The 18,069-nt window shown below is 43.4% G+C and overlaps 1 protein-coding gene across 4 annotated transcripts in view; it reads right to left on the reverse strand.

Moving 5' to 3' along the window:
• LRRK1 (leucine rich repeat kinase 1) overlaps nucleotides 1-18,069 on the reverse strand; it is a 121,082-nt gene that overhangs the window by 59,882 nt on the left and 43,131 nt on the right. For 3 of the 4 annotated variants that reach the window (XM_032835992.1, XM_032835993.1, XM_032835994.1), the window contains 3 exons: nucleotides 13,451-13,622; nucleotides 10,076-10,255; nucleotides 9,512-9,660 (listed from right to left, as the gene is read on the reverse strand). In XM_032835992.1, the coding sequence (XP_032691883.1) occupies nucleotides 9,512-9,660; nucleotides 10,076-10,255; nucleotides 13,451-13,622 (501 nt within the window). Of the gene's footprint in view, nucleotides 1-9,511; nucleotides 9,661-10,075; nucleotides 10,256-13,450; nucleotides 13,623-18,069 lie in introns of those variants that run through there. The other variant, XM_032835995.1, reaches the window with a different exon arrangement.

Here is an 18,069-nt window from a genome sequence, read left to right on the forward strand (position 1 = left end):
ACGGTGCTATAGTAGTTTCAGATGTACAAGATAGTGACTCAGGATCTCCACATATCACCCGGTGTTCATCACACAAATGTCCTCCTGAATCCCCATCACCGATTTCCCTCATCCCCCCACCGACCTCCCCTCTGGTAACCATCAGTTTGGTCTCTATAGTTAAGAATATCTGAATGCCAAAAAGTGTTTAATAAAACTGATCACCTTTTCTTCACTAAAATTTTTAAAAAACAGATAGGTTTTTTTCCTTAAAAAAAAAAAAAAATCACAGGGTGCCTGGGTAGCTCAGTCGGTTAAGGGTCTTCCTTCGGCTCAAGTCATGATCCCGGGGTCCTGGGATCCAGTCCTGCATCGGGCTCCCTGCTCAGCGGGGAGCCTGTTCCTCCCTCTCCCTCTACTGCTCCCCCTGCTTGTGCGCTTGCGCGCGCTCTGTCAAATAAATAAATAAAATCTTTTTTAAAAAGCACTATGTTTCTTTTTCCCCCTGTAGTATTTCAGTCATTCCTTTTAAAAATAGGAAGCTTACAAGAAATATTCCATCACTACTTCCAAATTAATATTGCCAACGTCTATTTGAGAAAGGGGGGGGCAGGAAATAAAATGTCTGCAGTTAACTAAACTACTTAGCATACTATTGAGAGAAACATCAGTTTCCTCAACTTTTAAATAAAGGCAAAAATTTTACCTCATTGGACTGTGTAGGTGATTAAAGTCATTGGCACAGTCCTTTGTCAGCTCATAAGTTTTACGTAAATGGGAGATTTACTGCATATATAAAGTTTCAACCATCCATTTGTCCATCCATGCTAATCATCCTGTTCCAGCCCTATACTGGGGCGGGGTCGGGGGTTCAAACACAGGGTAAGCAAACCTGGCTAAATCCCCTGCTTTTGAGAAGCTTCCTCTCAAATGGGAGAGTTGACATTAGATGAGAATGTCACCCAGACAACCTCCAACTTTGTTAATTGCTATAAATAAAACGGACAGGAAGCTCTGGGAGATATAAGGGGGATCCGACCAGGCGTGTGGGTCAAAGAAGGCTTCCTGAGGATGTTGTGTGGGGTTCAGAGTTCAAGGGTGTCCTGGTCAAGGAGCAGGGGTGTGCTGAGTGCTGAGGACACAGGCAGGGTTGATCCTGGCTATGTGCCATCCACTCTGAAGGTACAACATGGATGGTACAGTTTCTTCCTGCAGCTGGACATTTCTGTTTCCATCCCCTAGTTTCCTCTTCTTCTTTTAAATATTTTATTTATTTATTCGACAGATATAGAGAGAGAGAGCACAAGCAGGGGAATGCAGAGGCCGAATGAGAAGCACGATCCCCACTGAGCAGAGAGCCCGACATGGGGCTCGATCCTAGGACCCTGCGTTCATGACCTGAGCTGAAGACAGACGCTTCACCCACTGAGCCACCCAGGCGCCCCTCCCCTAATTTCTTCTTATTATGAATAGCAGTGTTTTGACCATGTTTGTGGGAATTCTTTTTTCCCCTTCAAATTATGTCCTAGAGGTATCTCTCAGAAAGGAAATACACATTCAGAACAGTTCCCTGGGAGAAATAGTTTTATGGCTTTTGTCACATGATGCCAGTGACTTTCTGCACATATGGAACAGACTGTGCCAGCAAAGGCATCGGTGTGCCCATTTCTCGACCATCATGCCAAGTGTCTTACTCAGCATTCATGTTTATCTTTGCTCATTTCACAGGCTTGTGTCAGTACTCTCGAGTTGCTTTAATGTGAATTTCTGTAATTGTCAATGAAGTTGTATCTGTGTTCATGCCATGATGTACTGCCTTGGTCCGCTTCTGGGTAAATTAACTCCTCATTTCTCTTCCTGCCTGGTAGAATTTGTGAGCAATGTGGTGGCAAAGGTCACGGTCCTGGCTTGGTCACTGCTGAGTCTTGGGCATCTAGTGGTGATCTATATAAACATTGGCTGAATGAAATTCAATGATCGACTGACATGTACATTGTATCCATGATCTATTTGTGTTTTGGTGAGTTCAAAAATCTTCCATTGCTCTTTTATATTTCCTTTTTTTTTAAGACTTTATTTACTTATTTGTCAGATTGAGAGAGAGAGCACAAGCAGGGGGAGAGGCAGGTGGAGGGAGAGGGAGAAGCAGACTCCCCGCTGAGCAAGGAGCCTGATGTGGGGCTCGATCCCAGAACCCCGGGATCATGACCTGAGTTGAAGGAACATCTTAACTGGCTGAACCACCCGGATGTCCCTATATTTCTTTTTAAAACCATATTTTCCTGCAAGTTTTTTGCTTTAATATATAAAGCATTCATCTTATTTCTGATGATGTACCTTTATATCTCTTTGTAAATTTGTAAAAAAAATAATAATAATATAATCATCTCCCTTTTACAACTGGGATAAACGCCCTTTTAAAAATATATTCTGATGACTTTCCAGTGTTTACCCCTTACCTGTTTGAAATTGATCTGTATCATTACCAGTGTAATGAGAGGCAACTGTCTACACGGATATCCATGGTTGTGCCGACATTGGACCCTGTTCTCATACTTCCCCGACTGTATTTTCCGGTTTGTCATTTAAGCTCAAAGAATAGTTTTACTCTTCCTGCGTCTCTGTTTCATCCATGGTTTTCCCCATTTGAACTAAGTGCAAGCGGTTTCGCCCCCCGCTGTGTAGTAGTGTTTTAAGATTCAGCAGGAAGCCTGTCGCCAGTGGCAGCAATGGTTGCTCCTTGGCTCTGCTCCTTGGCTCTGCTGTGTCACCTGCTGCCCGATTTCAGGCTCTGAGGGAGAACGAACTGTGTGGCCAGGAGCCACGGGGAGGGCACCCAAACGAGGAAGGCACAAGGGACAGGGAAGGTCAGTATTTGGAAGCCAGAGGAAACGGACGTGTGCGGAACAGGACACAAGAGAAGCCGAATTGATGGACAGAGGCTGGAACCGTCCTGAGTTTGCTTTTACAACTTTTGAGGAGCTGGTGAAAGGCTCGCTCTTCCTCTCCCACCAGTGAAGGGTGAAAGGGCCAGGGTCCGGGCAGTGGGTCGGAACCTCGCGCTGTCCCTCACCCGCGGGGCACTGCTGCTCCTCCAGAGGCTGACTTCTGGGGACACGGGTTCCGACCCCACTAGGCTGGCAGCTGTGAGCTGTGAGGCATGGAGGACCAAGAAGGTGGGGATGTGCGTGCGTCCAAGTGTTCTGGAAAGCACACAGCTCTGGAATAAAGACTCTTTGCGCCAAGCAGTAGGCCTAACCCAAAACAAAGGTGCTCCCCAGAGGACTTGGGGTCCCCTGGGAAAGGCTGCTTGCCTGTACGGTGCCTCAGGGGCTCTCGGGAGCATGCAGCCCCCACTCAGCCGACTCTGCATGAAGGTCCCCCCTTTTTTCTCTTGACAGCAGCCGCGAGGCCATATTTGCTTGCTGCTTCCTATCCTTTCCGAGCATCCTGCGAACACAAGTCCTCAGACCCGGCAGATCACGTGGGTGGAGAAAGGCTGGTTCAGTTGTGAAAACGTGCAGCCAGGATGTTTCCTACTGCAGACACAGGCATCTGAATGGTGGGGCCACCGGGAATTTTTAAAGTACACAAGCCCAGAGCTGGTCCAAGAAGCCACCATAATGGTCATAATGATACCTGTTCCTCTCTAGGTGAGCTACCAGATTTAAAACATTAGGGACTTTTAAGAGGCAATTAGTAAATTCTCCATTGGGTTGTTTCAAAATTCAGTCCAACTCTGTCTCCTTGCAACGCTCAGAACACCCCCAGAAAGCCCTCTCACTGCTGCATGGGGACAAACACCACGGTTATTCCAGGACCTGCTGGGCTGGCCTTTCCTGGCATTTCAGAGTTTTCCTGCTCCTTTCTGGGCCTGCCAACCTCAAAATGCTGCTGTCTCTCATGGAAACAAAGCAAATAGCGACCGGCCTCTTGCCACGAGCACAGCCTTCTCGTTCCATGTTCAGGCAAGAGTTTGGCAGCTTTCAAGAGGGGTGCCGGCCAACCCGAGCCAACAAACAGCTCTGGCCAGATCCGACTTGGCTTTGGGTTTGCTCTTCTGAAAGTATGTCCAGACCACGTGGTGTGGGCTCTCGGGCCTGGCTTACCGAATGCCCACAAAACCGAAATGGCCTGCTCCTGCCAATGGGACACCAACGTGGGGTTCTCTGCAGTCCCCTCCCCCCCCGCCTGTGGCAGCCTGGGAACGAGGGAACGCCTGACCCAGAGGCACGCAGGAAGGCTCTGAACCTTCCCTGGCGGTGGCTTCCACCAAAGCAGCAATTACATAAAACAAAACAAAATAAAACCCTCCTCGCCGGTGGAGAAGGCAGAGCGTAAACACACCAAAGACAACATGACTAATGCAGCAAGGTCACTGTCACAAATGCCAGTAAGGCCAAGGGAGCTCTCAGGCCGTGCACTCAGGGCAGCAAAGCGCCCTTTGCATGGCCGCCCTTGTCTACTCTTTGGAACCAAAAATGCCAAGTCAGACCCACTGCACACCTGGGAAGGTAAGAGGGCTCACCTGCGGTTCCTGAGTCATTGTTCCTGATGGCCCGGTCCCTCTGGGCGGCCTGCCTCCCTGTCTTCTGCCAGCAGCACTGAAGGAATGTGCTATCGCAGGTTCTGGATCACAGGCAGCCAGACACACCCACTACAAGGCCTTTGGCCTTTGAAGTTCACATGAATAATCAGAATACCACCTCCTTTGGGGAAGCCCCAAAAAAAGCCTCCTGACTCAGCCTGCAGTGTAATTTCATTTTCTCTTCTAGGTCAAGGAGAAGAAAAGTAACATTGTCTTTTGTCTTCTCCTTCTAAAATGCAATGATCACTTTCATGCTCTATCTCGGCAAATGTTGCTCAGTGGAAACGACGGCAGACGGAGATGCCAATCACTTCTGCTTTTAACCTTTAGCCAAGAAAATCAAAGTCGCTGGCTCTCGAGCCCGGCTGCACACTGAAATCACCTGGGGAATTTTTTAAATGAAACTGAGGCAGGTCCCATTAGCGATTTATATTCAATTAGTGTCAGGTGTGACCTGAGCGCTGGGGTTTTTAAAAGTTCCCAGGGAGTCAGTGTACAGAAAAGTGTGACAACTACTGATGTACATGGGAGGGATAGTCCAGGAATCATGAAATGGGAAAAGCCCTGAGTTCTGGAGACTCAAGTTCTGGGCTGAGTATAACTGTGTTGTAGTTGCTGTCCTTGGACAAGTAACAGGAGGTCTCTAAACCACAATATTTTCATCAGGAAAACATTCCGTTCCCCACAGTTCTTACTGAGGTGTTATAGCGATCAAGTAGGAAAGTGTTGGGAAAAACACCAAGCACAATATAAAGGAAAGGGCTGCATGGTCCCTATTTCCTTTTACTAGGTGAGGCAAATATTAAATATTTATTGTACGTTTACTATTGATAAGAATGTTGGCATTCTTTAAAAACTAGGAAACCAGCAAGAACAAGAGAACAGTTAAAAGGAAATAGCAATAAATATAATATCATAAATAAGTATAATAAATATATTAAATAACATATTTGATATAAATAATATATTAATATAATAAATATTATTGATATTATTAATAGCAGTAAATATAATAAATATAATTAAAAAGATGTGAGTAATAGATGACTATGTCAGGTCCCACACAAATGTGAATTGAGTGGACTCCTCAAAGACACACTCTCAGATGGGATGAAAACTAAATGCTGTCTATAAGAAATACACCTAAGAGGGGCGCCTGGGTGGCTCAGGAGGTTAAAGCCTCTGTCTTCGGCTCAGGTCATGATCTCAGGGTCCTGGGATCGAGCTCCACATTGGGCTCTTTGCTCGGCAGGAAGTCTGCTTCCCCCCCCCCATCCCCACCTCTGCCAGCCTCTCTGCCTACTTGTGATCTCTGTCTGTCAAATACATAATTAAAAAAAAAATCTAAAAATAAAAGAAAGAAATACACCTAAGACAATGAAAAAACTGAAGATGAATGTCTGGGAAAACTTGTACAACCCTGATGCAAAGAAAAAGAAGGCAGGGTGGCCATGTGAAGAGCAAAGAAGACACAAATCCCAATTTTAAGGACAGAAGCACGAACAGGATGAAAGCAGGTGTTTGACATAATGAAATAAGTCAAAAGGGGGCATAAAGCCATTAAACGGGCCTGTAGACCAAAAACTTGTAGAATAATGTGAAGAACTAGAAAAAAATCACAAGTAGCAAATACATATGTATTTATATACATATATATGTATATTTATAAATATGTAAATGTGTACATGTCACATGTCACGTGTGTGTATAGTTCAGATTCTGATAAAGAAAGCTAGCACAAATCGACAGCACATGAAAGACTTGCATCTACAACTGACAAGATAAAATTAGAGGAAAAAAGAAAAATATTTAAACCAATAAATCTAAAAAAAGAACTCCAATAGTACTAGATATCATCTGTTAGATACTTACCATGTGCCAGGCATTGGTTTTAGAATGTTGTAACTATTACCGCATTTAATTGTCAAGTATCCTTCCAAGATAGATACTTTCTCTCTCTTTTTCCTCCTTCTCAGATGAGGAAACCAAAACACAGAGTGGTAAAGTTATCAGATGAAGATCCGGAACCCAGATCAGACCATGAAGTATCAGTGCTGTGCCCTTACCTTAACTACAACACCCCAAAATACTCAGAGACAAATAAAATACTTGAAGAAGAAAATATGAAGATTTTAGTACAGATAAAAGCTAAAGTTAATGAACTAACAGATAGAACAAATCATAAAGAAGTAAATAAAATCTAAAAGTCATTTGACAAAACCACTTGAACATCTCAATCCCTGGCTGGTCTGATTAAGTTCCAAAGAGAAAAAGTAAAACTGTCTGATGTCATAAGTGAAAAGGAAAATATATCATCATCATTCATTATAACAACACGTTAAAGTAGAAAAGCCACATGAATATATCAATAGCTCCTCCCAAAGTGGGATTTGACAAAATCCAGCAGTCTTTCCCAATAACAACTCCTAAGCAAAAAAGGAATACATGGAAACTACCTAAATCTAACAACAGTCTATTTACCAGAAATCTACAGCAAATGCCTATAAATTGCTGAGGTCAAGACCTTTAAAATCAGGAATAAGAGAGATACGTCTGCTATCCTCATGATGATTCAACTTTTGAAATTCCTAGTGATACCATGAGACAGGAAATAAAATAAGTTATATGAATATTAGAAAAGAAGGGACAAACCTATTTGGACTTGATCATATACCTAAAAGTCTCAAGGAACTCTTCCAAAAACGATTAGAATTAATAAGAGAAGCTGGTAAAGGGGCTGGATAAAATATAAATAAACAAAGGAGCTTTTCTCCATATCAGTAACATTGGATTGGAAATAGAAATGGAAAAGAATCATATTCAATTCGTATAGTGGCAGAAACAAGAAAGAAGACATAAACATGGCGGGTCCAGGTTGTAAAATCTCATTAAAAATATAAAAAATAATATAGATAAGATAAACAAAATACAAAACCTTATTAAAGAACATGAAAGCTGTTCTTTAATAAGCGGAAAGCTGCACAAATAGAGTCATCATGGGAAATGCACAAAAGAAAGAAAAAATGTCTAATAACAGTCAAGATATTTTCAAAGAAAAAAACTAAACAAGTCGAAAACACGCATTAATAGTCTGTAAGACTTAAATGAAATGACTGTTCTCAAAACCGGATGGCATTTACCTAGAAACAGATGAATAGGCCAGTGGACCAGTATGGAGAATCCCAAAATGCATACAGATAGATAATGGGGAAAATAACAATGATGACATCTCAATTCAGAAGGGAGAGGAAGCTTTATTTTAAAAACTGTGCTAGAATAACTGATCATCCATATAGAAAAGATGAAAGCTAGATTCTCTCCCTCATACCTCATATACAAATAAATACCAGAAAAATTAAAGCTTAAAATGTAAAAACTAAAAGAAAAAAAATATTGTGAGATATTCCAGGAGGAAAATATTTATATAAAATTGAGGGGGAAAATGACCTTCTTATATAACCTAAATACCAGAACAAAAAAGAGATTTCATTACATATTCTCATATCTTTGCTATCACAAAAGAAAAAACAGGGATTGGGGAAAATATTGACAATATGTATAATTAAAAAAAAAAGGTTTAAAGTCTGAGATACAAAAAAAGATCCTCTCAAATGAGAAGGAAGAGATGACCAACCCTTCAGGAAAATAATCAACAAACAGTAACAGGCAACTCAAGTGAGGGGAGATGCAAAAAGTTCATGAAGACAGGATAAGATGCTCGATATTCTTCATAAGAACAGTTTGGACATCAAAACAAGGAAATCTCATTTTCATCCAACAGACTGATAATATTAAAAGGCTCCTGGACATCTAATGGTGGCCAAGGTGTGGAAACAGAGATTCCCACATAATGCTGGTGAAAGTGAATCACCATAGCTTTTTGGGGAAGTGATTCCCCAAAAAATCCACTTTGGGGACTTTGATCTACAGAAGCCAATATCCTAGAAAAACAGGTTGTATAACAAAGGGCAAAACCCAGAAATAATCCAAATGTCCACCAATGGGATAGATTTAGGGCATGTATTTAAAGAATGAGTTGTAGCCACAGTGATCTGTCTAGGAGTCCATGATAGAGTGCTGAATTTAAAAAACCAAGTTGAAGATAATGTGAATAATACAACACTACTTTTATTATTAAAAGGAAAACTAAAACTATGTCCTGCATATTTTTCCAATTTTATTCAGATATAATTGACATATAATTGTGGGTAAGTGGGGTGGGGGTGGGGCGCCTGCGTGGCTTAGTTGGTTAAGCAATTGCCTTTAGCTCGGGTCATAATCCCAGGATCCTGGGATCCAGGCGCATCTGTTTCCCTGCTAAGCAGAGGGTCTGCTTTTCCATCTTCCTCTGCCCCTCCTCCCTGTTTTTGCTCTCTCTCTCTCTCTCTCTCACATCAAAAGAAAAATCTTAAACAAATATTGGGTAAGTTGAAGGTGTACAACCTGCTGATTCAACACACTTATCGCAAAATGATTACCATCAGACTGTAAGCTAACACCTGTATAATGTTATCTAATTACCACTCTTTTCAAGTGGTGAGAACACTTTAAGATTTACTCTTTGAGCAACTTTCAAGTCTAGAGCACAGTATTATTAACTATAATCACAGAGCTGTGTATTAGGTCTCCAGAACTTAGCCATCTCGTAACTGGCATTTGTACCCTATGACCAATATCTCCCCATTTTCTGCACCCTCTAACCCCTGGCAAATCATCTACTCTCTGTTTCTAGCAGTTTGGCTTTTTCTGATTCTGCATGGAGGTGAGATCATACCGTATTTGTCTTTCTGCGTCTGACTTATTCGTTTAGCACAATGCCCTCAAAGTCCATCCATGTTGCTGAAAATGACGGGATGTCTTTCCTTCTTATGACTGAAAAATACTCCATTGTATGTATGTACCACCTGGTCTTTATCCATTTATCCACGGTCAGTGGCTACTCACCATTTTTCCTGGACAGCTGCTGGACAAGGCACTAGCTTCGATGAAATACTTCCTGAGGAGATGTTTGCTGGGGTCAGGACTGTCCAGTAAGATGTAGGAACAGAAAAAAGCCCCATGCCGAAGCAGGAATATGGCGATATCTTCATTTCCTAAAGGACAGAGAATGGCGTTCAGATGTCCGAGTGTGTCGCAGCTGGTCCAAAATGGCAGATGCTGATGTGTGAAATGGGAATGAAAAGGGTCATTGTGCTGGTGGACCTTCTCTATGACTTCTCTTGAGGTGGCAAATTCCTGTTCGTGGGAGACGTTTTGTGGCACTCTGCCCTGTGGAGGGTCTCCTACTATGGTCCCATTTGCCACAGTCGGTACCTGTCACTGAAATCCCGTTGCAGGCGCAAGTGGGGCCAAAGAGGGACGATGCAGACGTTTTGAGAGACAGCAAATAATGGAATTTGCAAATGTCTCTACACAGGTGTTTCAAGAGCTAGAAGGGAGGGGGAAGACAAGGTCCCACATCTCCAACCTGCAAGTGTTCCCATGGGCGGGACTGACGGGGGAACCCACCTGACTTGATGGCTGCATACAGCGGTAAGCGCACGATAACAGGAAACTCGTTCTTCCTGACTGCATAGCTTTCTGGGTCGGCCCCGTGGGTTAGGACGAGGAGCTTCACCAACCCCAGGTGCCCTCGCTGGCAAGCCAAAGCCAGCATCCAGTTCAGCAGCCGCTGGGGGCTGCAGGGACCTGGCAGGAGAGGACAGGATAAAAGGAAGGTGGCACTCTGGGGTTTTGGTTGTTCCCACCCTCATCTCACCTCGGACCACTGGTAATATTAAGCTGTCCCATTTCCAGCCAAAAGTCACTTCTGTCAAGTCAGTAGTGTTTCCTGGAACAGTCCCTCTGAATTGCATATGCCATTTTCCCATATGATAATAAATCCGCCTCCTCAGTACACAATGCCGAGTGAGGAAAAGTAGCATTCCCAACAGCATATATGGTATGGTTGTAACTGGATAAAAAAATGCATGTGTGGAAATAAGACTAAAAGGTACTACCCCGTGTTGCAGTATTATCTCTCGGTAGTGGGGATTGTGACCATTTGCCTCACCCCTTTCCCCATCCTCAGTCCTGACCTCATGCCCAGAATAGCATTACATACAGGGACATGAGCTTTGGAGACAAGCAGCTTAGGGTTAAAATATTTTAGCTGTGTAATCTCAAACAAATTTCTTAACTTCTCCCTGACTCAGTTTACCTGTTGGTAGAATGGAAGTAATAGCACTCGTCCTCTCAAGTTTAATGTGAGGATTGCATGACATAATGTATATCAAGTGCCCGACTCAAAATATTCTAACTCATGATTTGTCATTATGTATTTAGAGTACTAACACTTTCCTGCATTTCTAAATTATCCATGAGTACATATATTACTTTCAAAAATGAAAGAAAAAGGGCTTTGGTGAAAGAAATCGATCTAACTATCCAGCCTAAAACTTTGCAAATTACTCCCTGCAAGAACCACCTACTTAATTCCAGGAGGAAATAACACTTAGCGCACTGAAGGAACAGGGACAGCGTGGGCTGAAGTATTACAGTATCTTCAAGTTCAAAGTAAATGCAATGTCTTTTGGATGTAGCGGCCACGGAAAAATGATCTCATCCTCCATGCTGACACTTCCCAACTGCATCATAACATTGTCTCATTTCCAGAGGCTGGGAGTCCTTAGGAACCCAAGTGCTCCCAAGCATGGAGAGAGGGACCCTCCCCTCCATGGTAGGAAACTGACCAGGAAGTAGGGGGGAGGTTGGGATGGAAGAAATGAAAATCCAGCACAGAGGGTGCCTGGCATAGTGCCTGGGTTGCAGCAGATGCTAAATCAGTGGCTCCTCTTCTCCCTCTGATAACTAGAATTGACAATTCAAAGGAGGTGGTACTCCGACAGATATTAACAAGTGATCTCCAACTCGCTTCCTGCAACTGTATCTAGAGAAATCCAGTCATCATGCTGTTAACTTCTGTTGAGGATGGATGTCTACCGATCCGAGGAGGTGGTTTAAGGCTATATTTCATAGCCATGAGTTTAGTAGGAGGAAATCAGAGCTCAGAGGAGTTTGGGAATTTGCCAGAAGTCCCACAGTTGGTAAATGACAAAGTCAAGACTTAAACCCTGTAAAGCTAAAGGATTTAAACACTAAAAACCAAAGGGTGCTCTCTCAACCGTATAAACCCCACACAGATCTTCTGAGGCCCAAATCCAATGATACTCTGGGAGAGTCCCATTAGGGTCTCCATCCTTCCTCTTCCTCCTTTGCTCCATTTCCACTCAGCTACGGAGACCAGACAGTAGATAATGACGTACTTGAAATGACGTCCACAACTACACAATGATGTGCCTACCCCTATGAGCCTCTCATCTCTCCTCTTCTCAAACCCTCCCTTGTTCTCAAGTTGTGTTTTGTGTTTCACAGACAGACTCCTTCCAGTGGCTGCCTTCCTCCCGGTTTGGGAATTCATAGGGACACACGCTGTTTTGACCATCTCTGCACTTCCTGCAGGGTCCAGAATGATGCCCTAGACTCTTTTGGTCCTCAGCCGCTCTGTCCCTGGTTGAGGTGAAGATAGGACGCCCCAAAGCAGCTGAAAACCATGCTCATGTCCAGCCAAGCTCCCTGCTTTGCGAAAGTAGGCGACCGAAGCCCTTCCCTCTCTCATCTGCCAAGTAAACTCCTATGAACCCTGCAAAACCCAGCTCAGATGTCAGCTCCTTATGAAGACCAGAAAAGACCATTCTCTATGTGTGCTCCCAGATCACTGTGTAAATACTTCACCCTCACCATGGTTACACTACACAGAATTACTGGGTTTTCTGCTTCTATTGTCTCTGCTTAGCCAGGAGCTATGAAAGATCTGGGATCACCTTTTTAAAGAAGTCTGTGTATCTCTTAAGTTCTTCAGAATGCACAGGAAGGCAATAGTGAGAGACTCATAGGATGAATGTTCAGTAAGTTCAAAATGCACAATTAGGTCATGAGCCAGCCGGCATGGATGCTTTGGGGCTATAACAGAGCTAATCTTGGGGATCCCTGAAGAGAGGGAGTCTGCCCCCTCCTTGCCCTCCTGTGTTTCACTGGACCCAGTATGCACCTGTGAACCATAACACAATCCTGATTTCTACCATAACCTCATTCTCACTCCAGACATGTGAAGGGGGCACTGGCTTAGAACCAAGTCCAAGCACAAATCTACTCAAAGCACACTGTGGGACAGCCCCCTACCCCTGACAGGATGGCTACATAATATGTGGGGCCCAGTGCAAAATACAAAGGTGAGCCCCTTGTTTAAAAATATCAAAAATTTCAAGATGGCGACCATGGAGTGTTGAACCAAGCATGAGCCTTCTGAGGGCAGGGCCCACACCGTTGCACACCCATGACGCTGGCTGTGCTTCCAAACAAACCCTAACTCCCAAAGACTGCTAAGGTAATAATGCCTTGTGAAGAAATGAGCTACCGAGCCATAAAAAGGCATGGAGGAACTTTCAATGCATGTCGTCAGGTGAAGGAAGTGAACCTAAAAGGTAGATGGGGATTCTCTGCACTTCCACATCCACATTTCTGAAAATCTAAAACTTCTTTAAGGACAAAAACTATTAAATTTTTTAAAAAGGGACATAGGTCCATATTCTCTATCAAATATGGCATCAGAAAATTTACCTCCTGAGCTCAAGGGAATGAGACATGGGATGTGGCGGTTTTTACTGTGGACTGTCAGTGTGATGGCCCAGAAATCTGGTTCTCTTGCTTGGTGAAAGCGTCAAGAAACAAGAAAGCCCATGCCCACCCCCAAGCCCCCCAAACCCCACCAGCAAATGTGTGTCTGATTCCTGAGAAGAGGTGACTCCTGAGAGGTGGGCAAGGAGCTCAGGGCCTGGGATTTACCTGGCAAAGATTCGAGCAACTCCTGCACGATGTCAGTATGCCCAAAATGAGCCGCCACCACAGCTGGATTGTCGTCGGTGGGCTCGGTGGGCAGCTCCACCTGTCTCTCAGTGAGAAGGTACCGGACAGTCTCCAGGTCACCGTAGGCTGCCGAGATGCTCAGAAGTTGGCCCTGGTCAACACAGAGCAGGGACAGGACTTCAGTGAGGTGGGCGCTGTTAGAACAGCCAAGACAATCAACTGCACCTGCTTCCCCAAGCCCACGGGCAAGCCTGGAGCCGGGCTGTCTGGGATCACACCACGGGGTCACGGACGGCTGCTGAGGACTTGAAACGAGGCTCATGCAAAGTGAGAGGGGCTGGAAGCGTCCAATCACACACAATTTCAAAGATTTAGTGCAAAAATGTCAACTATCTCGTCGATCAGTTTTCTATGGAGTACATGTTGAAGCGATCTTTCATACATTCGGATCAAAAATATGAGTATTTCACCTGTTTCTGCTTACTTTTTGAATGTGACTGCTAGACCATTCAATATAAATGTGACTCCCATTCTGTTTCTTCGGGACAGCACTGCTATTCGCCTTAAGCTTCACGAGGCCGGGGAGTACGTATCCCCATCTGAAGCAGAGTATTAATATGTGGACAAAGACATGGGGGTTCAGAGATGTGTTGTGACTCGCCCAAGATCACACAGCTAGAAATGGCTCTGGAGGACTGTACAAATGGCCCCGACTTCTCATGGGCTGGCTAGGTCTGCAAAAAAATGCTGGATTGGCATATACAGAGGTTGGCTGCATTACTGAAACTTTAAGTCCTCCTGAAACCTGGCTAGTTCCGATGGACTTGGGCATCCATAGGGTTCAAGGAGGCGGATGCAGAATTGATCCACGTTGGAATGAGGCAGCCTGTGCCAGCGCCGGCATTTCCCGAGGACCTACTGTGTCTAGGATACCCGGGGCAATCTGTGACCTTCATGAGTTTACAGATAAATCTGAGTCTGGAATCTGCATCAAACAGATGCAAGCATATTTTACTCCTAATACAAGTGTATTAGGAGTCAATTTCAGGTGAGACAGGCAGGGATGGGTCAACAGGATCCCAGAGATGAGAACTGATATCTTAGGTAGGCTCTTATCATGTGCGGGATGCTGCATGGAGCGTTTTATTTACATGGTCACACTTAGTCCTGATAACAGTCATAACCGTCTTATCTGCTGTTGATTTAAAAAAAAAAAAAAGGGAGACAGTTATTTTACCTGCAAAAAAAAAAACATTGGGAATAGCCGGGAATTGCAATTCAGGACAAGGAGACTACGGTGAACCATAGGCAAGTTCGGAGAACAGAATAGAGGGGCTTGGTTTTATAAGGGAAAGGAGGAAGCTGGGAGGGTGTTTTACTGAGTTCCCATTAGCTGGTCTGTTGCTGGGCAGGGAGAAATTCTTCCTTCTTCCTGCTGGGCTACAGAAAGGAAGCTGCTTCTCCCTGGGTATGCAATGTTTGCTTCTTAAGATGAGTGGTGATGCATGAGAACTTGCCCTTCAGGGCTTCCAGACTCCCATTTTAAATAAGGTTTCCTTTATTTATTTTCACACTGTGTTTCCATCTTGTGGGTGAGGAAGGAGGGAGTTTGCCGCCTACAGAACTATCCAGGATTTGAACTGGGCTCGGTCTAGCCAAAGCCCATGTTCTCTCCACTCTGTCCAAGACTTCCCAGGAGATGTGGGACTTGGAGGGAGGCCCGCGTTGTCTAAGTGGAATGAATGAGCTGGCCATGTGAGGTATGCATTCCATATGGCCAGGAAAGAAAAACCCACTGGCTTGCCAATCTGCCCAGGGTGGGGCCCACCAGGCCTGCCATTCCAGGAAAGCACTTGCATTAGGGAGAAAAGCCACAGGGACTGATTAAATGATTCACCACACACAACCAACAGCTGTCTAGACTCTCGCGGGTGAGAGGCTAAAAAGCCCCGTCCTCACAAAGTGATGATGTCACAGGAGCCAAACCAGAGGCCAAAAGGAACCAGAAGGCAGGAAGAGTCAAGGCTGGCCCTCTGGGTAGAGACAGCCCAGAAGCTCGATAGCATGTATTTGTTTGTTTGTTTTTTCATTCAAACAGCATAGAAAAGTTTAAAATGCAAAGGAGGTCTCCCTACATGCCTCTCCTTCCTAATGCCCTTTTGCAAAGGAAACTGCTCTGACATAGCCTTCCAGAATGTGTTCATCTGCATCCACACATGGGTAATCCCACATGAAACCAAACACTTTTTTTCACTTCACCCATGACAATTTTTACTGGCATATAACAGCCCTGCAGAAAAGAGCACACACTGTGTGTTCAGTCTCACGAATGGTTACAAAGTGAACACATTCATGTAGGGGACACCCATACCAGGGATGCGAGATTATCTGTGCCCAGAAGTCCCTTTTCTGCCCCGTTCTGGCCACCATCCTACCTGACCTAACCACTACCCTGACTTCTGACACCACAGATCACTTTTTGCCAGTTTGTATATATTATTAAAGAGGAATTATACTTTGCTTATTTTTTATGGGTTTTTTCCCCTTTTTTGCTCTGAAATAGAGATTCTTACCAAAGATGGTCCTGAGGGGCATCCATATTTCTGTCACTCCGTGTCCCCCAGTGGTGACAGCTTACACAATTGTAGTTCAAGATTAAGACCCATAATTTGACATGAGTACAATGTGGGTATTTCGTTCTGCCATTTTGTCACGTGTGTATCCATTAGAGTGATCATCACCAGGTAGAACTACTCCATTGAGAGATCAGCCTCTCCTGAGCCCTCCACCATCACGAACCCCAGCAACCCCGAATCTCTTTTCCATCTCGATTATAGTTTCATCATTTTGAGAATGTTATACAAATGGGATCATACAGAATGTGACCTTTTGGGATTTTTTTTTAAATTTCCTGCTCAACATAATGCCCTCGAGATTCATCGGAGTGGTTGTGTATTTCAAAGAGTTTATTTTTTTTTAGTTTTTAAAATTTAAATGCAATTAACTAACACATAGTGTACTATTTGTTTCAGAGGTCACGTTCGGTGACTCATCGGTGTTATAGAACACCCAGTGCTCATCACATCAGGTCCCCTCCTTAGCGCTCATCACCCAATTACCCCACCCTCCACCCCTCCAGCAACCCTCAGTTTGTTTCCTATGATTAAGAGCGTCTTATGGTTTGTCTCCCTCTCTGGTTTTGTCTTGTTTTATTTTCTGCTCCTTTCCCCTGTGATCCTCTGTTTTGTTTCCTATGTTCCACACATGAGTGAGATAACGTGATAATTGTCTTCCTTTGACTTATTTTGCCTAGTGTAATACCCTCTAGTTCCGTCCACGTCATTGCAAATGGCAAGATTTCGGGGTTTCTTTTGATGGCTGAGTAATATTCCATTGTATATACACACCACATCTTCTTTATCCATTCATCTGTCAGTGGACATCTGGTCTCCTTCCATAGTCTGGCTATTGTGGACATTGCTGCTATAAACACTGGAATGCGGGTACCACTTCAGATCACTACATTTGTAGATTTGGGGTGAATACCTAGTAGTGCGATTGCTGGGTCACAGAGCACCTCTATTTTCAACTTTGTGAGGCACCTCCATACTGTTTTTCAGAATGGCTTTGCCAGCTTGCATGCCCACCAACAGTGTTAAGAGGGTTCCTCCTTCTCAAAGAGTTTCTTTATAATGTTTAGTATTATATTTATATTATATTTGTAGTATTTTACATATTTTAGTGTTTATATTACATGTTAAATATTTTATATATTTTATTACATATTTTATATATTTGCATATTTTATATACTTACATATTTATGGTTTACATCTATATTATATTATTTTCCATTGTATGTTCAATAATTTATCTGCTAGGAATTCTATGCTGTGTCCAGTTCTTATTACTAGTAAAGTTGCTATGAACAATCACACTCAGATTTCTGTGTGCACATAAGTTTTCATTTCTCTAGGCGAAATGTTCAGGAATGCACATGTTGGGTCATAATGTAAATGTATTTTTTGTTTTTTAAGAAACTGTTGAACTATTTTCCAGAATGGTTGTTCCATTCTATATTCTCACCACGGTGTATGAAAGAGAGTTTCTCTACACCCTCACCAAAATTTCATGTTGTCACTATTTTTTTTTTTTAATCTTGGCCATCCTAATAGATGTACGGTGATATTTCATCCCGGTCTTAATTTGCATTTCCCTAATGGCTAAAGATGTTGAACAATCATTAAGTCTTTCCATGTACTTATTGGCCATCTGTGCTTACTCTTCAACAAAGTGTTTCTTCAACTGTTTCATCCATTATTTAATTGGATTGTTTGCTCTTGTTGTCTAGTATTGGGAGATTTTTATGTATGAACTAGGTATGAGCCCTTCATCAGATAGGTGATTTGCTAATATTTTCTCCAGGTCTGTAGCTTGTCTTTTTACTCTTAACACAGTCTTTTCTCAAAGCAAAAGCTTTTTAATTTTGATGAGGTCCAATTTATCAATTTTTTATGGATAATTTCTTTCATGGGTATTCTTATTTTTTTAAGATTTATTTATTTTAGAGAGAGAGAGGAGGCATGAGCAAGGTGGGGG

Source organism: Lontra canadensis, unplaced genomic scaffold, assembly GCF_010015895.1.
Source record: "Lontra canadensis isolate GAN:19392208 unplaced genomic scaffold, GSC_riverotter_1.0 scaffold89, whole genome shotgun sequence".
Classification (NCBI taxonomy): Eukaryota; Metazoa; Chordata; class Mammalia; order Carnivora; family Mustelidae; genus Lontra; species Lontra canadensis.